The 27,849-nt window shown below is 47.8% G+C and overlaps 1 protein-coding gene across 1 annotated transcript; it reads right to left on the bottom strand.

Annotated features, from left to right (window-relative positions):
• Positions 1–5,118: 5,118 nt before the first annotated feature.
• LOC101879965 (ATPase family AAA domain containing 3A) lies at positions 5,119–26,533 on the bottom strand. The gene is made up of 16 exons (XM_005143628.4): positions 26,284–26,533; positions 25,831–25,907; positions 25,606–25,707; positions 24,328–24,387; positions 23,991–24,060; positions 23,021–23,186; positions 22,221–22,290; positions 20,204–20,359; positions 19,920–19,976; positions 18,922–19,047; positions 18,040–18,164; positions 15,699–15,750; positions 14,768–14,838; positions 12,099–12,266; positions 11,416–11,524; positions 5,119–5,524 (listed from the first exon to the last, which is right to left on the bottom strand). The coding sequence occupies exons 1-16, from the start codon at positions 26,504–26,506 to the stop codon at positions 5,345–5,347; spliced, it is 1,812 nt and encodes a 603-aa protein (XP_005143685.2). The 5' UTR covers positions 26,507–26,533; the 3' UTR covers positions 5,119–5,344.
• Between the last annotated feature and the right edge of the window lie 1,316 nt (positions 26,534–27,849).

The following is a 27,849-nucleotide window of genomic DNA, read 5'->3' as shown; positions in this document are numbered from 1 at the left end:
CAACTGGCCTTAGCTGAGTTATTAAAGACGAGATATCCATGGTTAAGTCAGATCCACACCAGAGCTGCAGAAGAACAGGAGGCTCTGGAATAGAGGGAAGGAAATCTGATTTGATATTCCCATTGTTTCAGAACTGATTGGATTTAACCTGCTGTGCCTGCAGCTATTACCCTCTCTGTGGTTGCACATAGTCAAAAATCAACCAAAACATCCTCTCAGTGCAATTGGATTTACTGGGAGTAGTTCACTGGTTCTACAAAGGAACCACAAATATCCTCGTAGGGCAAGGCTGTCCCAGCACACACTAAACCCTGGGATTAATCCTGGAGAACTGAATAGGGCTGAGTCTCATCCTTAATAAAGAAGGGGAAAGCTTCCCCCTGTGCAGTAAGGTGAGGTCCTGTTCCTGACCCAAAAGATCTGGTGTATCAGGGAGGATGTCAAACAGCTTAAGAGAGACACAAGGTCAGATTCCTGGTGTGAGGTGTCCTTTCCTCTGAGCCTAGGCCACTGCTGGAGATGTGACCCTCATCACAGCGATCAGAGTATGCCTGTTGTTGGGATGGGATGACCTGCACACCGAGTAAGGTGTTCAAGGCCAGGTTGGATGGGGCTTGGAGCAACCTGCTCGAGTGGAAGGTGTTGAGATTGGATGAGCTTTAAGGTCCTTTTAACCCAAAGCAGTGATTTTATGAGCTCTCCCTGCACAGGGGCAGCCCAGGTCCCATGTGTTATCTCACCTGTGGTGGTGTGCAGGAGACTGTTGCTCCCAACAGCCAAGTGTCTGCCAATGACTTCTCCTTGGGGAAGGAGCAGTTGTGTTGGGTACAGCAGAGCCGCAGTACCAGCACTGCATCCTGCTCTCTCTCTGCCCCACATCAGCCCTGCCCCTGCCCCATCCTGCTCGAGGTGTGAACCTCCCCAGTCCTGACGTGTGCTCTCTTGTCCCTCTGTCCAAGTGAGGATGCTCCTGTTGCTCGCAGCGGTTGTCTGTAGTCTGCCCTCCTGTGCATGTGTTCGTTTTGCTTCTGTCTGGTCGTGGGGGTGTTCCCTCCTTGTTTAATTGTCTGAGATGTTCTAGTGTTGACTCGTTTGTTGTTCTCCTGCCTCTGATCCAGTCTGCACACACAATCAAAGAGAACCTAGATTGAAACAGCAACAACAACCCCCGAACCCAGCAACAACCCCAGAGAAGCAGGGTTCAGCTGGGAGGATGTGACTTTGGCATCAGGGAGTTGACACAACAAGGTCAGGGCTAGGCAAGTGCATGGTCAGAACCTGGGCAAGAGACAACACAGGGATGCAGAGCATCCAGCTGGCAGCTGTGTCTGCAAAGGCAGCTCCATAGGGACAAAGGAGTGGGAAGCGTGTGCCACGTCTCAGCACTCATCCAACCAGATGCTTTGAGGGAGGCTTCTGCAGCCTCGGGTAGTGTGGGGGGGTTTGTGCCGCCTCAGGAGGGGCTATTTTTAGAGCAGAGATGGAGCTCGGAGCTGCATCCAGAGCTGGGATCGGCATTGGGAACGTTCTCCTGCATGGTTGGTGTGAGGAGCCCAGGTTCAGCTGCCTGCACCCCGAATGGGATGAGTTGCATAGGAGAGGTGTGGGAAGGGAAATCCATCCTATCAAGCTGTAGATCCTTGTTACCAGCACTGCTGAGTGACACCTTTACCCCTCAGTGTGATCCCTGAGGGCATCATGGAGCTAAACCCATTCCACACCAGCCTCTTTCTGTTCCTGCCACCTCCTTTCTTCCCAGTCCCACTCCTGTGCGTGTGTCCGTGTGTTCAGATCCATGGGTGCCATCATGTGCTCACTGCATGAAGCCCATTCCTCCTCCTTAGGGCCTCCCCTTCATTTCACTCATGTCTTCCCAGCTGGGTTGCCAGTTTCCATCCTCTCTCCAAGCTGAGCCCTGGGATTTCCATGGAGTGGGGACACCACAGGGATGGCTGTGAGGCACTGAGCACCCACAGCTCAGTGACCAAAGCAGTGGGAACCCTTGCAGGGCAGAGCACATAGATCAGGAATAGGTGCCAATAGTGCTCTGTGGTGGGAATACAAGGACAGGACTCGGGAATGCTCCTTTCCTTGATCCTTCTTTACTTTGCGCTGCACTCAGACCAGGTTTGCAGGCATCAGCCAGGAAGAGCTACAACACACACTGGGCCTAGCAGAGAAGGGAGACGATGCTCTGCTCCAGGTCTGATCACAGCACGGCCTCTGCTGGGATTGCAAAGCAATAATGGCCAAGTTCCCATACTCAATCCCATGCCCAGGCAGGGCTCAGCCTGGTCCGAGGTGCAGGGGAGCAGCGCAGGGCTCGGGCTGTGGCAGGCAATAGGAAAAGCACACTGTGATATCCCTTGGGTCAACGGGCGAGTGTGTTTGAGCCGTTCCTTCCCGTCCCGGCCGGTTGTGCACCGAGGAACCTTCAGCCCCTTCCTTTGCTGTTTGTCAGTAAAATAGTTTTTTGCATGTTTTGCATCTGAGTGGTTTTTCCAACCCTTTGGGGTGGGAATGGGGGGAGGCACCCATGGGACATGGGAACTCTGCCATGTTCTTGTTGGGATCCCTCCGGCAGAGCCCCATCGCTCACATCCAGTGCCAGCAGCACCAGTGCCCTGAGCAGATGGGCTTCCATCCATCAGCAAAGAGCCTCTTGGTGCAGCAAGGGCAGCGGCTGTGTTATGGAGTGCGCAAAGCCACCAAAATTGACACTTTTAACATAAAAAAAGACATAGGGGTAATAGTAACGTAGCAGTACAATGGGAGCAGGCACAGAGAGAGGGTTATCAAAGAATCTGAGTGGTTCTTCCCCATCCAGAACACAAACAGGGGTTGATAATGCACAGCTGAACCTTCCTCCCAGCCAGAAGTAAACACTTCAGCAATGGCAAGTGAGGATGGATGAATGTCCCCGCTGTAAATCTGCCTCCCAGCTGCAGTGCTGGAGCCCAGCGCACGCTGGCAGTGCAGGGATGGGGGTGATGGACCCTTCCTCATCCCTCTGCCCTCCGATTTGCTCTCCAATAGAAAGCACTGTTCCAATGAAGGGCTACCAGCAGGTAGCTCAGCGGCTGCCATGGAGAGAGCCTCAGCCTGGGGCTGCTCCTCTGCATCCCTGCATGGAGCGTGCTGGGTGCCACCTCCACAGGGGCACAGGATGTGGAGGAAGGAGGAGGATGTGCAAGCAGGGAGAGAACTTCACCTCCCATCACCCCTGGCTGAAGCAGCACTTTGAAGCCTGACATCTATGGTAGTTCCAGGCTGTAGAAGTGCAGAGCCCATCAGCTACCCTTGTTCCCAACATTCCCTGTGCCACGAACCAGAGCACAAGGCTGTTAAGCTCCAACAATGGGATGATTTGGATGGAACCCACCAACTCCCGAACACTGTCAGGGAAGAAACGGCATCAGCTTGTACAAGCAGGAGCCACTCCGTGCAGTGGGAAGAGATGGAGACAACAGGGTTGGAGGATGCGACCCAAGCAGAAGTTGCCCACACAATCTCTGCCACTCCTTCACCATTGGGGTTTGGTGAGGGATGCACCCACAGTGCTGGGCTGGTGCAATGGGCACCTCCTGCTGCAGGGGCAGAGCATGAAGCACGAGGAGCACGGATGTGCAAAGCTGGAGGAGGAGTCCGGGTGAAGGGAGGCTGAGGGCACAGGAGCAGCTCTGAGCATCACAGGCCTGTTCTGAGCAGCCAGCTCCAAGCAGGGAGCACTGAAATGTCTCTGCTCATCCCCCCCCACCCTTTAAAGGGACATAAAGAAACCAGGTTCCAGTCAGGAGGGAGCAGCATCCCCTGGGATGCCCAAGATAGGGAAAGAGCTTGAGCCCTTGGGATACAAACAGTCCCAGCTACCGATCACCTCATCACACACCGGAGCCCCCCAGGGCACCCCAGTGTCCACCTCTAACACACACAGTCCCTTCCATCACAAGGCCAGGATGCTCTTTCCCAGCTTCCTGCAGCAGCACAGGGGAAGGACCAGACATGGCTCCCCTGCCTCCAGCTCCTTCTGTGCTCATGGAGATGATTACAGAAGAGAAGGGAACGGTACTGGAGGTGTGTGTCACAATTAGAGCTTTCAATCACATGAATCAAGCTGCTCCCTCATACAATGCATTAGGAAGGGGTTTCAGCAGAGATGGGTTCTGCTTCCCTCCCTTCCAGCTCTCCAGGCTTAACAGCAGCGTAATTCCTGTAAGATCCCAATGGCAAAGGGGAAGCCCAGAATCCTCTAGCACATCAGTGCACCAAAGGACAACTACACCGAGGCTGAAGGGGAGGGCAGTAAGAGGACATTCAGGTTTATTTCAGCCATTCAGAACAATGTGAGCGCACCCAGGCTGGGGGATGCTCATCCTTAACACAGGGGCAGCTTCAAGGCATCCCCTGGCATCCCAGGAGAACATCCCAGCAGGGTACTCAGGGGCACAGACTGGGGTCAGGCCAATGTGCTTGCACTGGGGGGTTAATGCTGGACATGGGGATGCCAGAGGCTCACTGAGCAGTGTCCCCCCCTCCTTCCAGAGGCATCATTTATGGACGGAATAAACCACCTGGGGCTGCTCCCTGGCTGCAGCAGCCAGGACCAAGTGAACAAAGGCTGTGCAGGCAGAACAGACCCATCCCAGCCTGGGGAGCACCGGCTGCAGGGCTATGCAGCATCCCCAGCACGGGGAAGAGCCAGGTCCCATCCTCTACGAGACCCAAGCTCACAGAAGGCAAAAGGCAGCAGCCAGCAGGGGAAACCCCGGTGTGAATCAGCCAAGCCCCTGCACAGCTCCAGCAGCTCCGAGTGCTGCGTCCAAGTGAACCAGGTGGAGCTGACACCGAATGGGTCCTGAGGCTGTAAGGGGCAACAACAGAAGAGCAGGAAGTGACAGTACAGAGATGGGAGCAGGGAGGTGGCCATGGGCAGAGGAACGGCTCTGCTGGAGCCTGCACCCTGCAGAGTTCAATAGATGGGATAGCAAGGCTTGGAGCCAGCCTGGGATCCCGCAGGCCCACGGAACTGGGACACCTCAGTGTCAGATGGCTGAAGAGGATGTGGAGGTTGGGCCTCTGCAGCAGGACAGGCCCCACAGACTGACACAGGCACCAGCATTTCAGCAAAGGGGTCCTTTAATTCACCTCCTGCTCACTGAAACCCTTTTGTTTCCTGGTGCCCTTTAAAGCCATGAATCAGAGGCAGACGGAGGCAGTGCCCCCCTTGCCCCAAGAGACACATTTATCTCACCAATGACTCCACCAAACACTGGCCCAAAAGCCCCTCCCGGATTCCCCCCATGCCCACAGCCCCACACGTGCTGGTCTGAAGCCTGCAGCCTTCTCACACGGGTGTCCCCTTGGGGAAAGGCAGGAGGGGGTTTCTGTCAGGCCCTTTGCTTGCTTCAGCACCCTCTGTTTTCAGCCACTCCATCTTCTGTTTGTGCTGCTGCACAGCATCAGCTACCCGGGCATCGATCATGGCCTCTGTAAGAACCCCATCCTCTGATGCATAAGCTGCAGCCTGCAGAGGCAAAGGCAGAGACACACACGTTAGTGATGGGAGCAGTGATGAGTTCCTAGGAGCAGTTAAGAGCTGACACTGATCCCTCTCTTGTCTTCTCTGGGCACGTTTGTCCCCACACGACCCAGCACAACTTCCAGTCTTGTTCCAAGTCAGTGCTGGTACCCAGAGCATCCGGCACATCATGGGAAAGGTGTTCCTTGATGCACTCAAGTCTCTGTCTCTGAGCTACTAACAAGCACCTTTCCCTGCCTCTGGATTTCCTGGGAGACAAGCTCTTTGCATTTGGAAGAGACAAGGCCACAGGTTCACAGTGCTGAACGCTGCCAGCATGGGTAGGCTGCAGCCACACTTGGCTTGCTTCAATTTCCCCTCCTGCTTTAAAAGCACTGCACGTATGAAGCCAAAAAGGTAAAAAGCAATAGGTAATGGGGTGAGTGAGTAACTCCATTCAAGGCAATGGAAAATGCTTAAACACTTACACAGGAGAAGTCCCATCAGTGCCAGGGTGAGCATGGGCAATGTGGCACCTCTAAAGCGATGTCTTCGGTGCACTCACTTTGCTTTCCTGCCTCATTCTGCCAGGAATCAACCCTGCAGCACTTCTGTGCTGTGTCAGCTCCCACCCCACACTTACCTACCTGTGGGACCTTCCCTTTCCTCCCTGCCCCATTCACACCCCAGCTCCTGTCTCTCCAACGCTGTTGCCAAATCAACACTGGGTTGAGAGCAGCACAAACTCATCACAGCTCCTTGCAGGAAGGGCTGAGAGCTCCCTCCATCCTTGCCAAGCAGCCACAGCACTGCCAGTGGCAGCTCAGGGGAAACAGGACTGGTGCCATTGCTCCTGAGCTGCAGCAAAAGGGTTGTCACCATTGACCAGACCCACAGGACAGGCAGGGCTTCAGCCCGTGGCCATTCTGCAGATGGCAACACAAGCAGCAGTAGCCTCCAGGCAAGGGAGGATGCTTGCTGTGAGCTGTGCCCATCTCCAAGGTAACACAGCAACTCCCAGCTACAGACTGCTAAATCTGGTTACTCCCTGTGCAAGGGCTCCTGAGCTGCTCAGTCCTGTGGTTCCCTCTGCAGCTACGCTAAGGAGGGAGCCTGATGCTTGACAAGGCTGAGATCCCCTCAGCTTCTCCCACCCATGCTGCTGCACCAACCAGCCCCACACTTGTATCCACTGCTCCATCCCATCATAGAATGGTCTGGGTCGGAAGGGACCTTAAAGCTCCTCCAGCTCCATCCCCTGCCACGAGCAGGGACCCCTTCCACCAGAGCAGCTGCTCCAAGCCCCTGTGTCCAACCTGGCCTTGAGCACTGCCAGGGATGGGGCAGCCACAGCTGCTCTGGGCACCCTGTGCCAGCGCCTCAGCACCCTCACAGGGAACAGCTTCTGCCTGAGATCCCACCTCAATCACAGATTGTCACAAGCAGACCCTCCTGTCTGCAGGGCATTCCCCAGATCCCAGTTGGGAACATGAACTGTGGCTTTCACGACAGCCTGAAGTGTGCTTCTAAGGGCTCCATAAATCATTAATGGTGCAAAGCATCAATTACACCAAGCAATGAGGTTTCCTGCAACAGCACCATAGAAGGAAACTACAGTGTGACCATTTTATGCACCCGCTGATGCAGATGGAAGACAAGCCCCAGGGTAAGCTCTTGCACTGATCTGTAGCATCACGGTACTGACTAGCTCAGCACAGTGGGTTGTATCTGCCTGTTAGATTAGTGCTGCCTCACTGCAGGAGGAATAATCACGTCAAGAAAGGAGTAAAGGGTTACCCTGGTTGGTTTCCAGCCTCCTTTCCAGCCCCTGCTTAGTTAAATGACAAGAGTGGCACAAGCCACACAGACCCACAGCGCTGGCAAGCACTGGTTTTTACTGCAAGCAGCATCACACCCTCTGCCCAGATCCTTCCCTTTCTAGTCCTTCCCTAAGGCAGAAGTGACAAGTTAAGCTAATGCTCATACTTCAAGTTCAGAGCAAACACTGGCTGCAGGCAAGGAGAGCAGAGAAATAGGTCTGCAAATAGAGAATTCACTTTGCATAAAGGCACTTGTCCTCTGTAGGCAGCAGCAGAGCAGGAGGCATCCTGAATGCAATGAGGCTGTTAGTCCCCCGAACAGCAGAGCACTGTTCCCATCACCTGCCTGCTGCCACCAGCATTCATCACAACATGACCTGCCTGCCCTCAGCACAGCACAAGTGGTGGGGTGGAGAGGTCCTGTTCAGCTGAAGCATCCTCTCTGACCGACCACCATAACCCACCCAGCCCCCTTGGTGTGTTATTTCTTCTTCAGGGCATGACTGGGCACTTCAGACTAAAAGCATCCAGCACCTTTTGTCAATGCATCCCTCCAGCCAGCAGGATCTGGTGGCTGATAATGGAGTGAGTGCTTTCCTGGGATGTGTTATATGGCTCCATGGAACACAGAGGATATCTTCCCTTCCTCCTGCCACTGCATAGCCCATAAATTCCACTGTGGAAACTCCTGCAAAGCTGTGCAGTTCACGCTCTGTTGATTTTCTCAATGACTTTCTATTTATAGAAAGCCTTAGGCCCTTGCTGTCAAGAAAGCAAATGGGAGAAGCAGCTGCCCCTTCTGGGAGTAGCTGCACACACAGAGAAATGGTTCTGAGCTTCATTTGTATTCAGAGCTACACCTTCTGCACGGCCACATTTTAACCCATCTTCTCCAGTGCAACTCTTCATGGTTTATAACTGAATCCAATGATGAAAGAAGCTGAAAGCAAAGGGGGAAGAGAGGGCTGGAGCAGAGATGAGATGTTCGGTCACTGAGGCTGGACTTGTCGTTTCAGCCAGGAACCATGGTTTGGTTTAACGTGGCCAAACTAACCTGTCATTTGAACCACATTTATAATGAAACAGCCTGCTCCAGCCCCTCACTTATGCTGCCCTTCAGCTCAGCCCACTGCAGGAACATTACATTCTTCCCATAGCTTGCTCAGGCAGGTGAATTGTTAAGCACAAGCAAGGTTCAAGGAGCAAAAAAGCATCCAAGTCAGTGGCACAAAAGGCAAAGCCTGGCAGGAAACTCACCTCTGTCATTAACACTGGGCCATAAAACTCCTGGGAATTCTCTGCAAGTGTTGCCAAAACAGTTTTCCAGAGAATCTAGCTTGGAATAGGCAAAAGTTGCTTTTCTGGTGTTTTATCTAAAGCATATCAATGGGTTTAAGGACAAGCTGCAGAACTAGGCAGTCTGCACATGACTATGAGCAGATCTGAAGGGACTGTTTAAGTGTGTAAATACATCTAATCCATGCTGTATTCATAAAGGATTAGATATGGGGAATGGAAAAGCACAAGGACAAAAGGGAATGCTCAGTCTTCCACAGAAGGGATTAAAATGGATTTCCAGCACACAGACTCTGAGCTCTGCCAGGCAGTGATGCTCTCCCCAGCACTGGAGGTTACCCCCTCTGCTTTCCTGTTCCTTCTGTTTTCTGTTTGGACTAACTGAGCCAGACTGACACAACAGTGAACTGAACTGCACAGTAATGCCAAGCCACTGACTTCAAACCCAGCTCAGAGTGCAATTAAGCTCTGAAAGCTGCAGCTATTGCTCAGGCTTCTACTTTAACTGAGATTGTTAAGAGCAATATTGGCAGAGCACTCCAAAAACACCTTCATGGGGAAGGATGGGAGGCCATGGGACAGCACAGTGGCCATATGCTGCCATTCCAGGTTACTCTGGTAAGAGCCAAGAGCCATGGTGGCTTCTCCTCCTGTTTCAGCCCTTTGCTTTTCCCCACACCATGTCTGAGGTTCAGCTCGGGCCATAAGAGATGACCCCAGGCAGACTGAGCAGAGCTGGTGAGGATCCTAGGACCAAACGTCTCCATCCAGCCCATGATAAACACCTTCCTGAGCTCCCTGCCCCTTCCCTCCAGCAATCCCACAGATTCAGGAATGGAAGCAGGAGTAGCAATGCAGATTCCCCACTCCCTTCCCCCCTACTACCTGTGCTTCATGGGTGATTTGACTAGCTTTCATCACACAGAGGTTCAGGGCTAAGATTGCAAGCCACAAGGCTCCAGTCAGCTTGAGGTAACAGGACAGACATCATAGATGAAGCCTGCCCCTCTGCATTTGTGTCTGTGACACAGTGTTCCTGACACTGGCTGAAGTTTTGGTCCAAGATGTGTCTACAGAGGTAGAATGCACACAGACAGCAGCACTGCCAACGGCTGTTGGAAGAATAAACTAATGAAGCAAGCACACATTCAAAGCTGAGGTGAGTTAAGTGACAGGAATGCTGCAATTAAGCCTACAACTTGGAGGATGAGCTCCAAGTCATGTCAGGGCACTGCGCAGACTGGGAACACTCCAGCATTCCCAGCCCATGGTTTTCATTAGGGCTTTGTGCTGTCACCTTCCCCAGAATGGGTCAGTTGAATTCATTTATTAGGCAGAGACCTCAGGCACGTTGCATTGCAGCAGCTGTTGTGATGAGCCTACCTAGAACAGGGTTGGAAGCTTGAATATGTCCAGACAGAGGTGTTTCTAGTCTGCTTTGAGAACTTCTGAGGCACACTGGGCTCACAACATGTGCTGTTTACCTGCTCTGCAAGGGGCTACTAAGATCAGAAACAGACTGTTAAAGAGATACCATGTTTTTATCTGCCCATCATCTCCTCAGCTTACACATCGTGTCTAACTCTTCCCATGTTGTCAACTTGACAATGCTTTGGATGGAGAGAGGAGGGGGGGAAAAGAACCTGCAAGCGGGGAACTGATTAGGAAGTCCTGATGTTCATGTTAACTAGAGCCTCAGAAGAGGCTACCTAAATCCTCAGGTTAAGCCCTTCTGTAGCTTCCTTATAGCTCTGCACACAACGTGGACCAAACTGCAGCTTACAAACTGATTACAATTCAAGTGTGCCCTCATAAGGGTGCTGCTCACATCAGGTTATTGCCCACGTCAGCCACCTCTGGCATGCTGCATCTTGAATCAAAAGTTCAGGTTAAAAGGAGTTTAAAAGACCAACAGCTCAAGAGTTAACAATCCTATCTGCAGGATGTAACCACTTAGAGCTGTTGCAACCAGCCCCTACCTCCCCTGATCCACCCCTCTGATGTGCCAGCTCTGCAGTTAATGTGTCTTGCCAAGCTATTTTTAACTGTGATCAGCCCCCTGACCCAGTTCATACTCCAGCCATACAACGAGGTGTACCAGTTCACTGAAGCACAGCAGCAAGGCAGGAATATGAGGCAGAACTAATGCTGGCAGAAATGCTTGTCAAACTGCAGCATTAATCCCCCCTGATCAGAAGGATCATTGCATCAGCTATAAAGCTACTCACAACAAGCTGTTAGTGCTGACCTAGACACACAACACCAGTACCACCCAAGAGATCAACCTGGGTTAAGAGTACTTAAACCACATTTGCTTACAGAGAAGCTCTTAACCACACCTGCTGAAGTGCCATTCCCTTAATGCTTTACATAGGCAAAACCAAAAGCCATTGTTAACAAGTCTTGCTACAGCTGAAAGGCCATGAGATAAAGATGTTCTAGTATCCTAATGCTGACATTCCTATGGGGAAGAACATCATGAATCTTTTCTACTGCGCTTCCTAGGCTGGAACATAATGGCCAGAATTGATTTGCCAAACCCATTCCTAACTCACTTGCTCTACTTAAATTCCATAAGGGATTTCCCATTAGTGCTGATAAAAACTGCTCCTATTTATGAGATGAGGCATTATGCTGATATTCCGATCCCCACCTCAGAGCAAGCAGCATCCTGGTACCACACTATGGACATAATGAAACTTCCAAAGTGAGACAAGATCACTCCAACCTTTGAGGAAGGGAATAAGAACCAAGAAGCCCTCTGACAAAAGCCCTTCTTACCTGCCATGCCACAGCAAGCTGAGAGATCTCTCGGCCAGACATGCCCTCTGTCAACCTGGCAATCTCTGAGCACTTCTTCCCATAGTCAAACTGGGCCAGCTTCAAACGTCTACAAAGCAGAACAAGGACTGGCTTACAGGACAGGACTGGAGGGTGAGGAAGTTAGAAGTAGGCTTTGTAAAGACCAACAATTACAATGAAATCCGAGATCAGATTGGATAAATCTCTGTAGAAAGACCCAGTCTGGTAGAGAAGTTGCTCTCCTGGGCCCAGAAAGCCCAATTCAGTGGCACAAAGAAATGTGCACACCTGGTTAAGACTGAAAAGTACAACACTGCACAGCAAGACGGAAATGAGTCACTGTCTGATTTGTCTCTGTTAAGCCAAGCAAAGACAAGCACTAGGATATGTGGAGTTCCAAGTGTTCCTGCTTGCATCATTGCCTCCAGTACAGTAACTGGTCTCCTAAATTTTAGGGGCCTAATAAAGCATGGCATGCAATTGTAGGATGGCACATCCTGTTACAGGATAGCCAGAGGCATCTCTCCAGCTCTCAGCTGTGCTATTTGTTTAAAGTGGGTTTATAGATGATGTGGCAGAGTACACAGAAAAGGAGACGAAGTAAAACCATAAAAGAAAGAGAACCCTATGTGTTGGGAGGGCTGTGCAGGGGATATACTCACTGTTTGCCTTCTGTGGCTGGCTTCAGGACATGCTTATCAAAATACATCCTCACAAGCCGTTCTCGCTCTTCTAACTGGGGCAGATCGAAGTTCACCATCTCATCTATCCGGTCATTGATGGCCCAGTCAAACTGCTCAGGCTGGTTGCTTGCTAAAACAAGCATAAACCTGGGAGCAAGAAATGAGGGAAAGACTGAAACTCCATAAAAACAAAATCAATGAACCAGTCTGAACACTGGGAATGGCCATGGCCAGTACCAATGACATTTCATCATCCAAAGACTCCTTGGAAACAGCTTTGTAACAGCATCGCAAGTGACATGCAGGGCTGTTTAAGCTGTTTAGAACTGAAGTAAGCTCAACTCAGCACTCAGCTTTCCATTATCAGCCTTCCCCAGTATGCCATAGAAGCCTGATTTACCACTTTACCCATCATCTCCCTCAAGTTAGGAACATCACAAACATGTACCAAGAGTCCCTCCCAGAGACACCTGAAACCTTGGAACAAGGCAGGACAATACGGAGGATGTTCTATGGCACATATGTAAACGAGCACTGAATGGACTCATCCTGGTCTAAGAACAAGGGGAATGTACCAGTGCTGGCACTGTGCATGGGAAGGTCATTCTTCATCAGCTGGCAGATTTGACTTGTTTCCTTCAAGCCAGACTGAAAACCCATTCCTGCTACCTAATGTGTGCAGAAAGACACATCCACAGTGGGTACCATCAAACAAAGGTGGTTTGTTCTACCAAGCTTTGCTCCATGGTACAAATATGCCAGCTTCCAGGTCCTGCTCTCTCCTGCTTCATTTTGAAACCAGAAACCCTTTCTGTTGCTTTTTAGTGATGCTTCTTCCCCAAGCCATCCTACTTTAACACTTTAATTGATGTTACCAGCTTAATAGTGCATTAGAATTTGAAATGGGCTTTTAAGCACAGCTATTGGAATATTGACGTTCTTGCAGCCCGTTAAATCCCAGTCTACAGGGGGCTGTGTTCTTTGCTGTCATTTCTGAAGAGAACGTTGCCAACCCAAAAGCCACCCAGGCATGAAACTAATCCTCTTCTACCAACAAGGGCTTCCCCCAAACCCCTGCAGGAACAGAGCTTGGATCAAGGATGGACACACAACCTTCAGGCCTTCAATGTTTCCATCATGAATGTGATACAGAGTCAGCAATCAATCCAGCAAGAGGCAGGAAGTTCTTTGGTAAGCTGAAGCCAGCAATTCACAACACTTACTTATGCTGGGGACAATTCACTGGTAAAGTAACTGCTCCTCAGGGTCTCACCAAACCAGCTAGATTTACATGCATGACTAGACTTATTCAAATGAGCTCCCATTCATGGATATAGGAATCCTTACTGCCCAAAGCAGCAATAAGGCTGTTCAGAACTTAAACAGCAGTGCATGACTCACAGGGCCATCTTCAGCCTCCTAGGATGGCTCACAGCTGAAATTAGAGTTGAATTCAACATCTGACAAAATGAGAGCCCAACTGTTTGAGTGAAGGCATCGCACCCACCAGCACCAAACAAGCATGCCTAGAGCTCTGCTAAAGCAATTTAACATGAGGGCAAAGAACTGTCTCCCTCAGCACTCCCTGCCCTGCAGCATGATTATAAATTGGGTCAAAACCATCACTAGATCCACAGTAACCAGACATCACAAGTGTGAAATAGGCTATTTCCTAGGAAAAGGGAACTATCTAAAGCTAAAACATGCATGTTATTCTTAAAAGGGCTGCAGTTCCATCTTAGCATCTTCATCACCTTTTGCAGGGACAGAGTAAAAGACTGAGGAGCTCAGGATATCCAGTTATCACCTTGGAAAAGTGGATTTCTCCCTTAAGCACCACTTGTCCTGGGTACTGCACAACGTATTTTGCCAGTATATATTTATTATACTTATTCTTGCAGGTAGCAAGTACAACGTTATTTAATAATTAACTCAGCACTTAGAGAGCAATTCTAGATCTCATTCCAGAAGAGTTTTGTTATTCTCCCAAAGGGAAAACCAAGGATCCCCCAAGGTTGTTGCAGGCTCAACAATTTGCTTCCTAGCAATCTATACTCATTTTGGACAGGCAGATCTTCCAAGGCATCTCAGTGTGACACAGGAGGGTACAGAGAAGCTACACACAAGCAACTATCAGTTATAGCTGCAGTGCTTTTAACAAGTCCCCACACATGTATACATCTGTCAAGCCAGCCCTGCAGTCATCTGTGTTTAGCAAATCTATTAACAGCCATGAGGGAACCAGCTCTGGGATGCCTACATTTATGTGCACTGCTGCACACAGACATTCCAAGCAGACAGCTCAGGCAAAAGAAATGGAACTGGATTTAAACTTGCTCTTAAAGTCTCAAACCTACCCTCAGCATTCAAACACGGACAGGAAGAGCAGCTCAAACAAGCACCAGCTGAAGCATTTTGGAAGACAAGGTGAAACATCAAGCATCAACCCTGCACTGCTTTTGTGGCATTGATTTTCAACACTGTTCCCCTTTGTTCTACTGAAAAGGGATATTCTAGGAAGAGCTTTTCAAGTCCTTAGTAGCACAGATCATGTTTCCAACTTTTATTTGCATACCACAGCCCCTTTACAGACTTCTCTCAATTCAGAGAGACATCAACCACTGTAAGGGCTGACACAGGATACTTACTTGTTGCTGTGCTGCCCTGTTCTGTGCAGGAATGCATTTAAAGTTGCTCTGAGATCTTCACTGATTTTCTCCTGCAAAGATGAAATCCCAAGGAAAATCAGCTGCTTGGGGACCTAAGACAGGTCACAGCTTTAAGCTTTGTCAATACTGTCAAGCATTTGCATGACAGCAGAACCCAAAGCACTGTAATACTATGGGGAAAAGGATCAATTTATACACCCAGGAGAAAGGTTATGAATTAAAGCTCCCAGCAGAGACATTAAATATTTACCCACAGTGATCCTCTTGATTTCAAACCCCAGGCTCTAACCATTGGCCCAGGTGTCTTTCCCTGCTAAACACTACTTTGGCTGGGAGGTCCAGGAACGTACTTACAGGAAGATAAGCCACAGCAAAGAATTCACTTACACATTCAAAGTAACCTTCTAGGGACAGCCCTTTAAACAGACCATTGAGATTCAAATAGCAGGTCCAGACTTAATGTACAATATAGTGACTGACTTTGAAAACATAAATCACTTGCATAGGGGAAGATGCTACTGTAGTTTTGTTAATGTAGTGAAAAGCAGTTCTGTTGTAAAAACCTCCCCAGGTACATGAGCCCAGCAGGGTAGCAGCTCTGCAGAGTGAACAACCATCTCTTGTTTTCAAGATGTGCCTCTTTCCTATTGCCCAGGCACCTGCAAACCTCCAAAAAGATTATGTCACCCATCCTTTGCAGAGGAATTCTCAAGTCAGTCTTGAGATGCTCATTCTATTCAGCTGAAAGATGCTAATGTCTTGTCTCTGCATCACTTCACTGGATGAGTAGTAAGGCACCTGCCAGTTTTAATCTTATGCTTCTTGAAGCTAGCTGATCATGTTAAGCACAAAGGCTGTTGGCTGACTAACTCTGCAGCATGGACAGCTAATAGAGAGAGAAAGCACTTACTGTTGCCCTCTTCCGCAGAAATGCATCTGCTTCATCCACAAACAGCAAGAGGCTGTAAAAGAAAAGCACTACACAGTAATAGGAGACAGGTAAGTGAGGCTCAAATGGTTCAAGAATTCTCTTGTACCACTACCAGGCACCCAGAGCTGTGACCAGATGTCAGCCCACAGGATCATTTCCTAAGGCAGCATTTGTCAGCTAAGCTACAGCAATTTTCCCATCGCATGCACTTAGCCCATCCCAACAGTTAAGAGAAGTATTAGCTTAAGACACCTCTGGCCATAAAACTGACTCCAGGCCTCTGGAATTTTGTTTCCTGCTGTTCAGCAGCAGAATGAACAGAAGCAATTCCAGGGCACACAACCTTAACCTCCTTCAGGGTTTTAAATCTAGATGGGAGTGTTCATAGGCATGGTTTGGCAACAGGCTCGTGCCTAACAGTGCTGGCATGCTGCTGCCAACTTGGAGTGGATCTTGGAAATACACACCTGCTCCCCAAGAATTTGTGAGGGTTTATTTTAGCATTCCCTCCTATTTATAGAAATGTGTGCAAGGGCAACAAGACCACAAGCAGACAAGAAATCTTGGTGACAACAGCATCTTCCTGCCATTATTCTTCCCTACACCATCCTGAAAGCCTCAAGCCAGAGTCCTCCCATGTGATTTGGGGGGGCTTTTCCTTTCCAAACCACAGCAGCAATAAGGTGATGGTTTTACTACTGTGGAGAAGTGAATTAATAAAGTCAATGAATAATTCACACAAATAAATTCACTTCTAACCCAGGGGTTGTGCTTTTCCCAAGAGACAAAGCCCAGGAAGATGTTTATCAATAACAGGACCAAGCTGCTCATAAAGCTGTCACAATTTGTATTACCTTCTTGCCTAGCTTCAAAAGCAGTTTTCTGTCAAGGCATTTCAGGGACTATCAACGTCTTTGGCTCAACTCTAGCTTGTCTGATAACACAATTGGCTGCAGCCTGTGCAGAGAAGTGTCTTCTATCATGAGGGCTTTCAGCTAATAAAGGCAACACAGTACTAACAGCTAACACTGCTGGATATCCAGGATAAAACTTGCTTTAATACTCCAGTGTTACTGGAAGTTAGAACATTGATGTATATGGACACAGGTAATCTTTGATCATGACTTTCGTACAACGGCTATTTTAAGTGTATGAAATTCAAATGCACAGAGTATCAGGACAGAGAATAAATGCAGATCCAGACAGTGTTGTGAAAGAGAATTCTTTAGTGGAAACATGCAGTTGAGTATCCTTCTACCAATCTCTACTGCTTTTTCTATGCTCACCCAAAGTTCTTACCCCTTTCCTTCTACAGCCCCTCAGGACTGGAGAAGCTTAAAGAGTTTAAACCCTTAGGACATTTACTCTGCATATTTCTGGGGATTTTAAAGGTAAAAACAGACACACTTTGATGTCCTTTCCAACCCTAACTATCCTATGATTCTATGAAGGCAGCGAAGATTAAAACAGACAATGAAAGATGATGTCCATCTAAAGCAATCAGAGAACACATAAATCACCCATTAGCCACATTTACAGAAAACCTGGGATGAAAACAGCACAAAACCCCCAAGTGACACCCACTGCAAGTTCTCCATTGAATTTTAATATCCTGGCTGGACAAGCAACTCCTTGGGTACCTCTGCACTGCAAAAATCCATTTACACCAGTATGAACAGATTAACTATGTTCTCCTACAAAATGAAGGAGTCAAGATTAGCCTCAACATGAATGCTTTTCTGCAGATGAAAGTTTGCTTTTAAAGGTGACTGAAAACACACAGCAGCTTGTGACTTTTACACCTGCCTAATACCTTTAGGATCTGTCTCCCCCTTACCTTCTTACTTCTTATAATTCACTACTTCTGCTTAAGACTCAAAAGTAAACCAAAAGCAAGATCCAAACACTATCAGAGCCTAACATCTGAGCAATTGCAACAGGGAACATAATACACAGAGAGCATAAACACTTGGTTGTGCCTCCATTCATGCTCAGTCTTCTAACTACAGTCAGAAAACTAATCACCTCGAAAGCAATGTGTCCCAGCCTTTAAAAGGGCAATACCTCCACATGCCTCCTGAGATCAGCAGAATTAAGCTATGACTGAAAACCTTTCCATCTTTCAAGTATTACTAAGCAGCAAGAACTCACTCATTTTAGGACAACTAGGAGATAGAATGTCTGGTTAGCATTGTATGATATGCCTCATCTGTGCAGGAGTATCATACAATAACAGAGATCAGGCATCTGACAGACATCATTGCAGTGAGCTTCTCTGAGCAAGAAACCACATTCAGGGTGCAGAGGAACCTCTACTTACCCTCTCCTACTGGTGTTTGCCCAGTCGAAGAGTTTATGCATGGCAGTAACTCCTTCTCGCCCCATGGGGGCAACATCGCCACCCGTCATGATGGCATAATCCATGCCCGAGTGCACGGCTAATTTCTGGGAAGAAAGAAAACCAGGGAATTGAGCACTCCAAGAGGAGGACAGAAAGAGAAATACAAACAGATTCTTCTATCAGCATGTTTCTTTGCAGAGGGTATGTATGCTCTTAGAGAACGCTAATTTAGTCACCTAAAGACTCAAAAGTGGAAGATTTAGCATCACTCTGAATGGGAATGAAAGATGGAAGTTTAGATTTGTGGAAATGCATGGAATCTTAATGCTCTCAGCAGTGCTTAAACCTTCATCTTTGTGTATTATTTACTCCTTCCATTGTTTTCCCCATGGTCTCGTGTAGAACACGATTCTATCCTCTACAAGACACTTCACTAACACAACTCAAAATGTTATTTGCTTAAAAAGAAGTTAAAAGCCTGGAGTTAAGTGGTCAATGAACCGTGAGCATTCAAACAAAAATGAGACTTTTCCCTTTGTGTTTTAAGCCTTGTTTAGACAAGCACACAAAATTAACAGAGGTGGGAATGAGACAGCAGGCTGGTGTTGGGATTTCACAAGTGGCAGTTGCCAAATGCCTTTCCCAGATGGAAGGGCTCTTCTGCTCACGCTTAGCACTAGAATCCAAGAGATTGCACTAAGTTAGAGTCGATGCCCTTTCCTCCTTTCCCAACAGACACATGAACACAGTGTTTATGCAATACTACAGCAACAGATTTCAGACTAGAGGGGGTGCTTAGACCATGATGCTTTCAGAGCCCCCTGCAACATGCAGGTTGTCACAACCTTGGCGGGGTTTTACCTTGGCAAAGAGTGTCTTTCCAGTGCCAGGGGGACCATACATAAGAATATTCCTGTATAGGCTTTTGTTCTTTTTTGTATTTCTTGTTGCTATGGCAATGTCTCTCACACGTGCTTCTAACTGTGGCTGCAAGAAAAGAGTTAAACTTAATGCATAGAAAGTACCCAGAGATGTGCATCTATCAGCTTCACAGATCAGTATCAGTGAGAAGCAGGCAGCACTTCTACAGTCTCAAGCTTTAAGTCGTAACTTCAGCTGCTTATTCAGACCAGGGCCATTTCCTGTTCTGAGTCAGGATTTACACAAAGTTCTGTCCACTTGGCTACAATTCCTTCATAAGAAGTAGCAGAAGTGCAGTAACTACTATCAGAAATGCTAACACCTAAATATTCACTTCCTATTGGATGCCTTGGGAGGGGTATGTCAAAATGTAAGTAACTGGTTGCAGTACTAATTCTTTCTTAAGTCACAAACACGTTCATACTTATTACTGCATTTGTAAAGACACTGGAGAAAGCTATTCCTGCAGAAGCATCTTCTCTCAGCAGCTTCAAGCAGCACTTATATCCAGGATATCCAGGAATCCAATTCAGAAGCAGCCCTCATTAGCAAGTGAAGAACCACTCACAAGATGGGCAAATGCATCTGCTTCTTGGCTTTTTGGCTTACAAGCAGATCTAGGTTCAGTAATCCTAGATCATATGAGACAAGAGGAATTCTGTATATCAACATGCTGACTGTGGAGAAAAACTGCAGCACAGCAATGACTGAACTAAGGCTTCCAGCTGCTTTCCGCAGAGGATAAAAGGTTAACAGCGTGCTTAATGCATGTCACACTGAACACAGGAGTTTATTTATAGCCTCAGTGCCCCAAGGGTGCTATGACTCCAGAATTACTGGAATTACAGCTTTTGAACTGAGAGTGAGGAAACAGCCATTCTTATTTGGATTCTGAAGACATCCTTCACAGAGCAAGACAGCAAAACCAGAGTACTCACACTGAGAACAACTCCTTCAAGGGCATCCTGAGCCTTGCTGGTAAGACGCTTACCCACCTAGAGAGGACAAATTCCATTACTGACATACAGAAATCAAGCACAGATTTGACAACTCACTTGGACGTGAAGGTCATATGAAATGACAATGAGCTCAGCCCACCTAGGCTCTATTAGCACATTTATTCACAGACCCATCAACAGCTCCCTGCCTGACACAAAGAGCTGCTGAAGGAGCTGTGCATCTTCACAGCTGAGTGCAACACAAAGCCAAAGCTAAACCTTACCGTGAGGGGATGCTTCAGTGCCTCTAGCACAGTAATGCGTGAGGTTTCTCTCACCAGGGAGGGTTTGCCCAGACGTGCTTCTATGTATCGCCCTGCTACTGCTGTGGCATTCTTGGCAGAGTAAACCCCCACTGCCAGCAGGGTTAGGCCAGCCACCTGCAGAGAAAGGGGGAAGGATTAGGAAAAACACTTGGCAAGGAAGCTCAGTTGTGTGTAGCATGGCCTGTGGTAGGGAATTACGGTTCAGGATGCTGAGCATCATTTCTGATAAGGTGTTTTATCCCTGTTCAGACAGCCAAGGTCTCACAGTCCCTATTCATAAAGCATTTAGAGCTCTTGCAGCGTGAAAGGCAGAGGAAGAACAATAAAGCATAGAGTCATGTGTCCAGGAGTATGTACTCCCTAATCAAATGTGTGTGGCTTTGCAGACATTTAACTGAGTGTATACATACAGTATATAAATAACCATCAGGTTTTGCTACAAGCCAAAGGTACAAACCTCCTATGAGAAAACACTATCTCCCATCATGCTGAAGCTTTAGCTTCCAGTGTTATGAACAAAAGAGACAAAAGAGCAAGCTCCATTAGTGGCTTTTAAAGTAAGCAGACATTTACAAGTGCAGATCAAGGTCAAAAGCCTCAAGGACAACAAGGAATGGTGCTGTTCAATAAGCTGTGAGACACCATCTGTTCAGCTTCATTCTGCTTAAATGTGTGACATGACCTTTGTTTTGGGTGGAAACATGAGCAGTTCAGAACTGTGAGCTCCAAGATGCAAAGAATAAGACCACCTGATTCATCTCAGTTTACACACACTTTAAGAACACAAAAGAGATTCTACCTCTTTAGCAGCCTCCCTCTAAGGACAAGGTACCATGACAATGATCTCATGCACTCTTTACACAGTCTGCTTTAGCAGCATCCAGTATAAGCAGTTACAGGTTGATCCACCAGATCCATCCAGGCAGAGATAAGTATTTCAGCCTTTTGGACTTCACTGACATTCATGTTACAAGATACAGGTTTAAGACTGTACCAAAAGAGGAAAACTACTTGACTTTCACACTCACATCCACCCATTTACTATGCCAACTACAAAATTCAGGCTGCTAACAGTGCCTATCTGTTTATCATGAAGTATCTGGCAAAAGAATGAATTTCTGACAGTTAAGCAAAGTGATTTCCACTCAAAATCTCTAGGCAGAACCTTTGTGGGCAAAGAGGTAGGAAATGAGCAGCCCTTGCAGCAGGCAGGAATGGCTGAAAAGCCAGGGCTAGTTTAGAGGAACCCTAAAATAGCTGGCTAATTCTTACCTTACAGTCATTTATCAAAGCAACAGAAAGTATAAGCTCCAGCTGTGCTATCTCCTTTCCAAAAATACACTTGCTTGTTAATAGCTAAATGTCCCAAATTCACAAGACAAGAGTTTGTCAGAAGCAAAAAGTGACCATAATGCAGGAAACTGCTATCTGGGTCACGAGAATATGCAAGCAAAAGCATTGAGCACTGATCTGCAAAAGGCTGGGAGGGCTGCAGGCATTCCAGGTACAGCCCACAGATGACAAAAGGATCTGCTAAGAGCAAGTCTTGTTCTCCCCAGGGCATTCAGGCAAAGTGTCTTTTGCATCAGTCTGTGTGTCTAAAACCAGAGGGTGGAGCAGATGGTGGTGACTGACTTAAAGCAAAATGTCCATTTCAATAAGCCAGGATACCAAAATGTATTCTCCCTGTGAAGTTTTGGTGGAAGTAGTAAACTAAGAAACAACTTGATGTCCATAAGAAGTCAATGCCATGCTCTTTTGTACTGTGAAGAGTGGTTGGTCCAGCTTTCAATCAACTTATTCAACAGTTCTCTAAATGCTCTCTAGGCTATATCAAAACCAGATGCCAAGTTGTGAGATGAGCAGCAAAGGGAGCTTTAGATCATGTCCTGAAGTTCCAAAGACTGGGAGTTAGTTTAACATACATTTACAGACAGGCATTCCTGGAAGCTACAGACATACAGCACAATCTTACCGTGGCTGTAACTTTATCCCAGTCTGTTACAAAAGCACGGAATCCTTCCCCAAAGAGCATCCCAGCTGTCCTGTGGTAAGCAAGCAGCAAGGCAAGCAGGAGAGAAAGGGATTTCAAACACTGAATTGGAACAATTTACAAGACAACTTTATAATAATCTTCTTCAGAACCAGTCAAAGCCCATTGAGGGCTCACCTGGGAACTGAAACATGGACAAGGATGGCAAATACATTTATAATCACCTGATGTCTACACCAGATCTGGGATTAAAGCCAGAAAATCACTTGGCATTAAGACATCGATTTCTGTCTTTAATACATCGTTGGTGCTGAGCTGTAATAAAACCTATTCAACTCACTCTAAAGCTGCTTCTTTTTTAAATTAAAAGTCTCAAAGGACTAATATGAACCAAATACAAACCTAAATGCCCACCCCTTCGGATATAAACTGCTTTACACCTTTATGGCACATGTCCAGAGACAGAAAGAACTCTGAGTTTTCAGAGGCACTAAGTCTCAATCTTAGCAAATAAGGCTTGAAGTAATCTGTTAGAAAAACTGTGTAACATTTACAACACTAAGGGCCTGTTTGCTTCCCATTCAGATGACAGTGTAGAAAGACAAGTGAAAGAGCGTTCTCTTGTATTCCTGTTCTCTACAGTTCCCATCATTCCGAGTACAAGAGCACCCAAGCTAACTCAAGAGCTTACAGGAATAAAGAGCAAGGTCTCTACAGCATGGCAGCAATCTGCACAGGCAGCAAGACAACCCCAAGCCCTTCTCTCCTGCTCACACACATACTTGAGGGACTCCAGCACCGTCTGGCGATGCTCAGCAGCCTTGAGGCGGATCTGCTCCCGAATGATGTCTGCGTTCTCCCGCTCGGCCTTGGCCCGGGCTCTTGCCTCTGCCTCCACACGCAGCATCTCGTTCTTGTGCCGCAGCTCCATCTCTCGCTCTACGGTAGCTGTAGAAACCAAGGCAGGAGGAGAAGCTTTTGGGCTGGCTTAATCCCAGGTGAAAGAGAAGCCTCGCTTCACCCTGGCCTCACAACAACCAGAGCAGCAGACTTCAAGATCTTAACACACTCCCTCAAAAGACAGCCAAGCCGTACAGTGTTACAGAAGATAGGCAAGGAGTTTTCTCCTCTGTGCTCAGAGGGATCACACACCAAATAGGTGGCCTGCTCCCGATGGCACACTGCAAGACAATAACCATGCTTTGGTTCTGGAAGTTCATGACCAGAAAGGTTGCTCAGGGCAAACTTTGGCCAGAGACAAGGTAAACAATGACGGATAAAGCAACAGAGAGGGGGGAAACTCAGTGCTAGGCACTGCTGCTGCTCACCAACATCATTTCAGAGAGGAAGTGTGCCATGCTACAGACAATGAAGGACAACCCTGGGCAAGTAACTACACAGAGTGTAACGCACACTGCTTGTAAGGAAGAGAAGCAAAGTGGAGTTGCTATAACATGCCATCCCAAACAGGCTTTTGGAAGCTCTGGAACTTCAGGTACACAGAACTGCGAGAGACACATAAAGACTGATGTGAATGGAGAATGAATGAGAAAACTAAGAACAACCCGGGATATGGATGAGAAATTCACAGCCAGCCCCTCCATCTTCAGTATCACCGCAAGAAATCCTCACTGGGCCACCCAGCTACTCTGATACCTTACTCATCAATATGATGTGAACACATAACCCAAGGAGTCAAAGAGCAATACAGTGAACTGATGTGCCCATCCACTCTGTAAATTGCCATCTTACCTCGCCTCATGGCTTCCTGCTTCTGTACAGATTCTTCCTGCTTCCTCAAATTCTCTTCATTAGCAAGTTGCTGTGGACAGAGATGACAGCAAAAGAGGTGTTAAAGTTGTAAGAACTCAGTCAAATAGGTCTTTGGGTAAGCTTAAGTACTACCAATGTTTCCAAGAAGCTACTAGTGCTCAGGCCGAAGTGCATTCTTCCTCTTCCCATCTCCCACATTAATACTCCTAATCCCACACTCCTCACTGGCCAGCATGATAGTGCAGTTCCAGATCACCACTTGGACTTAAGAAAGTTACTCTGTATCCCCAGCTGGGTTGGAGAACGAAGCTCATACCTGCTGTCGCATCTGCTCATCATAGCGCTGTCTTGCCAACTTGTCTTGGTACTGGGCTCGCTTCAAAAGAGAAAGGAGCATTCAGAATATAAAGATTACACATTTAAGAGAGCATCTAGTCCTGAGGGACACAAACTGAAAAATAATCCCAGGTTTGAACATGAACAGGGCAAAGATTGGGGCAAAACATCCTCAGCCAGCACCAAAACTCCTTTATGATCAGAAATCAATATAGCCTGGCATCATTTTAAGATATCACACACATACACCCTAAGAACAAGTGTTTCATGCCCAGACAAAGAGACTTACTTTACGAGGAACAACATGCTTTTCATGTTCTAAAGCACATTACCTAGTCTGGTGATTGCATGCAATAGAACTGTCAAGATATGCTGCCTGTCAGATATTTCAGCTTGATTTTCATGTTCCTCATTAATTTCTCTCACTGATTTTCCACTGCAACTGGCAGATAAACCTACATCCCCTAAGCTCAGCTGAAAGTGTTCTGAGAGCCCATGTCCATCAGCAAGGAGGACTCTGTACAGGGATGATATTCTCTACTCCAAATACAGAAGCAGAACAGCTTGTGAGTTATCTCCTCAACAACTGTAAAGCGTGGCACATCAGAAGTACATCAATAATCAAGCTTGCTCTGACTTCAACCGATGCCCTGTGAACCGTAAGAGTTCAAGAGGCAACTCATGAACAAAGCAGATGCCTGTGAAGCCTGTTCCTAAGCCAGCCCTGTCCAAAGTCCAAACTCTGATAGGGTAAAAACCAATATGCTCCAAACAGCTTCAGCTATCTTCATAAGCTGGATAATCAATTGGAATCAATCAATCCCCTAATTTCCTGTGCTCTCAAAGTAGAAAGTCACCATATGTGAACTGTTAGCATAAAACCTAGCTTATATCTCTCTGACTTCAGTGTTATCACTTCAGCAACTCATGCTAAAACATACCAAAAAGCACCACCATTGCATCATTCAGATTTGCATCACTTCTCCTCTTAAGCTACTTTTTCCAGTCTAAAAGATGAAACTTGGAAGAAATAAGGATGCAGGCTACTTAAGACTGAAATCCAAATAACTTAAGAGACATCTCATTGCCCAGGCTCACACATATACTTAATAAGCCAGTAGACTTCAACCTTTAACACTGTTAGACACGAGTGTATTTAATCACATTCCACAGCACCTTCCTAAAAGTTCAATTAATGCACTGTTGCCTTTTCCATAAAGCAGGACACAATCAAGGACTGGCTTCCTCATTCCCTTACTGCTTGATGCTGTTTTGTTTCTTCACTGAGTGTTTTCCGTCTCTCTTCTGCTTGTACCCGTATCTGCTCATTCTTCAGCTGTTCTATGGCAGCTTCATACTCCTGTTAAGGTAAAGAATCATCACAACAGAGCTCAACAGGTCACTCTATGGAGAAATGCTGGTGACAACTGCACAAGAAATGCCAGGGGAGGGTTGGCTGTACAATGAATGAGTTCCAACATACCTTAAGCTTTGTTTGCTGTTCCAGCTGCAGAGTCTTCTCTTGCATCTGGGCAAGACTGAGAGCATCTTTGGCATGGCCTGAAATCAGCAACGAGAGGAGATTACTGACAGTACAAACAAAGCACTTGGTGTAGTCAACCAAACCCCTCACAAGCTGCGGGTGCCCGATGCACAACACCAGAGGCAGATGTTAACCCTCCCTGCTGACAGATGCTCACGCAGCCTGCTTTGGGTTGGAAGGGATCTCAGAGCTCCTCCAGTTCCAACCCCTGCCACCGGCAGGAACACTTCCCACTGGAGCAGCTTGCTCCAAGCCCCATCCAGCCCCTCCATGACCCAGAGCCGGCAGGTCCGCAGCGCTCACAAGGCTCCACATCCTCATCCCCATCCCCATCCCCATCCCCATCCCCCGGCTGAATCCGGACACCCCTCGGGCCCCCGTCCCCTCACGCACGGGACGCATCCAGCTCCCTCGCCGCCTTGGCCGCCCGCTCCAGGCCCGTGGGGTCGAAGTTGCTCCATTTGTCCTTGGGCTGGAGTCGGTCCCCGCCTGCGGCAGCGGCCCCAGCCCCGCCGGGGGGCGGCGGCAGGGACAGACCGGACCCGGGACCGGAGCCGGCTCCATCCCCACCGCCTGCGGGGGCCCCGCCGCGGTTCAGCCCGAACAGCCACGACATGAGGGCCGCACACACGCGACAGGGGGAGGCACGGACGCGCCTGCGCAGCTGCGGCACTGGAGGATTCCTATTGGACAACGGAACCGTCGCACGCAGAGCGTCACGCACGCGGAACACACCCACCTTCTGATTGGTCAGGGAGGGGGGGTTGATTGGCTGTGGAGGAGGAGAGTGGGCGGGGCCGAATGGGGGACGGGGAGACGGAGGGCGGAGAAGGACAAACTAGGGCGGGGTGCTATCCCTAGCAACGAGCGCGCTGTGCGGTTGCCAAGGGCGGTGGAGCGGCCGCTGCCATGGCGGAAACAACGGGAAAACAGCCGATAATGGGACATAAAGGGAAAAGGAAGAGATGGAGCGGTAAAGCCATGGCTCTAAAGCTGGTGTGTGAGACCCTGTGCCCGGAAATGGTGTAGAGCACAGGACACAGCCGGAGTGTGCTCGGCAATGGGACAGGGAGCCAGGGCTCTGCCTTTAAATGTTCGTATTTCTTCTTAAATGTCCCTCAAAGAATTCCGGCAGAATCCTTGGGGTTTATATCGGACTTAGTGTTAAAAATAATATTGATATAATCCACTGCTGGTGACCCTGGAGACTCGTTTCTTGCCCCAAGTATATAAATAATAAATAAATCAGTGCTATTTCTTGCTCTAAATATATATATGTACATATGTATATGTGTATATATATCTGTATATCTATGTGTATATATGTGCAGATATACATATGTGTATACATATGTATACATATATATACACATATGTATATCTACACATATATACACACATATATAAATATACACAGATATATACACACATATATGTATGTATATATACATATCTATGTATATGTATATGTGTATATATACATAAATAACAAATGACTCAGTGATTCTGTGCTGCCACATTTACCAGTGCAGTGGCAGAGCAGCCGATGCCTGTTCCTCACAATTACATCATCTTTCACCTGCTGTTTTCTCACTCACACCTTGGGGCAGTGCATGGATACTGAATGGTTCCTAAGGATTTGATGGCAGCACTGCAAAGTACAAAAGAAAGCCAAGCACTAACCCACTGACAGTTCCTCTCTCAGGCTATTTATGAGCCCATTTCACTGTCTGAGATCAGGCTCCCCTCCCAGTTTGCACTATCAGCATCAGTTCTGGATTGAGGGAACCTTTTCCTTCACCTTTCCGGTATGATAAAGACACGTCCTGAGCTTTCACACCTTCAAGGTGTCTGCTGGCTTCTGTTTCTTAGTGGAACTGTCAGAGTTAAGCCTGTTTGTAGCAGGCAGGCATCCACTGCAGTCAGTTAAACACCAGATGAAGATAGAACCTTTCTCAC

Source organism: Melopsittacus undulatus, chromosome 12 (genome assembly GCF_012275295.1).
Source record: "Melopsittacus undulatus isolate bMelUnd1 chromosome 12, bMelUnd1.mat.Z, whole genome shotgun sequence".
In the NCBI taxonomy this organism is placed as follows: Eukaryota; Metazoa; Chordata; class Aves; order Psittaciformes; family Psittaculidae; genus Melopsittacus; species Melopsittacus undulatus.
The sequence above is the reverse complement of the archived record's forward strand: the minus strand, read 5'-3'. Positions and strand labels throughout refer to the sequence as shown.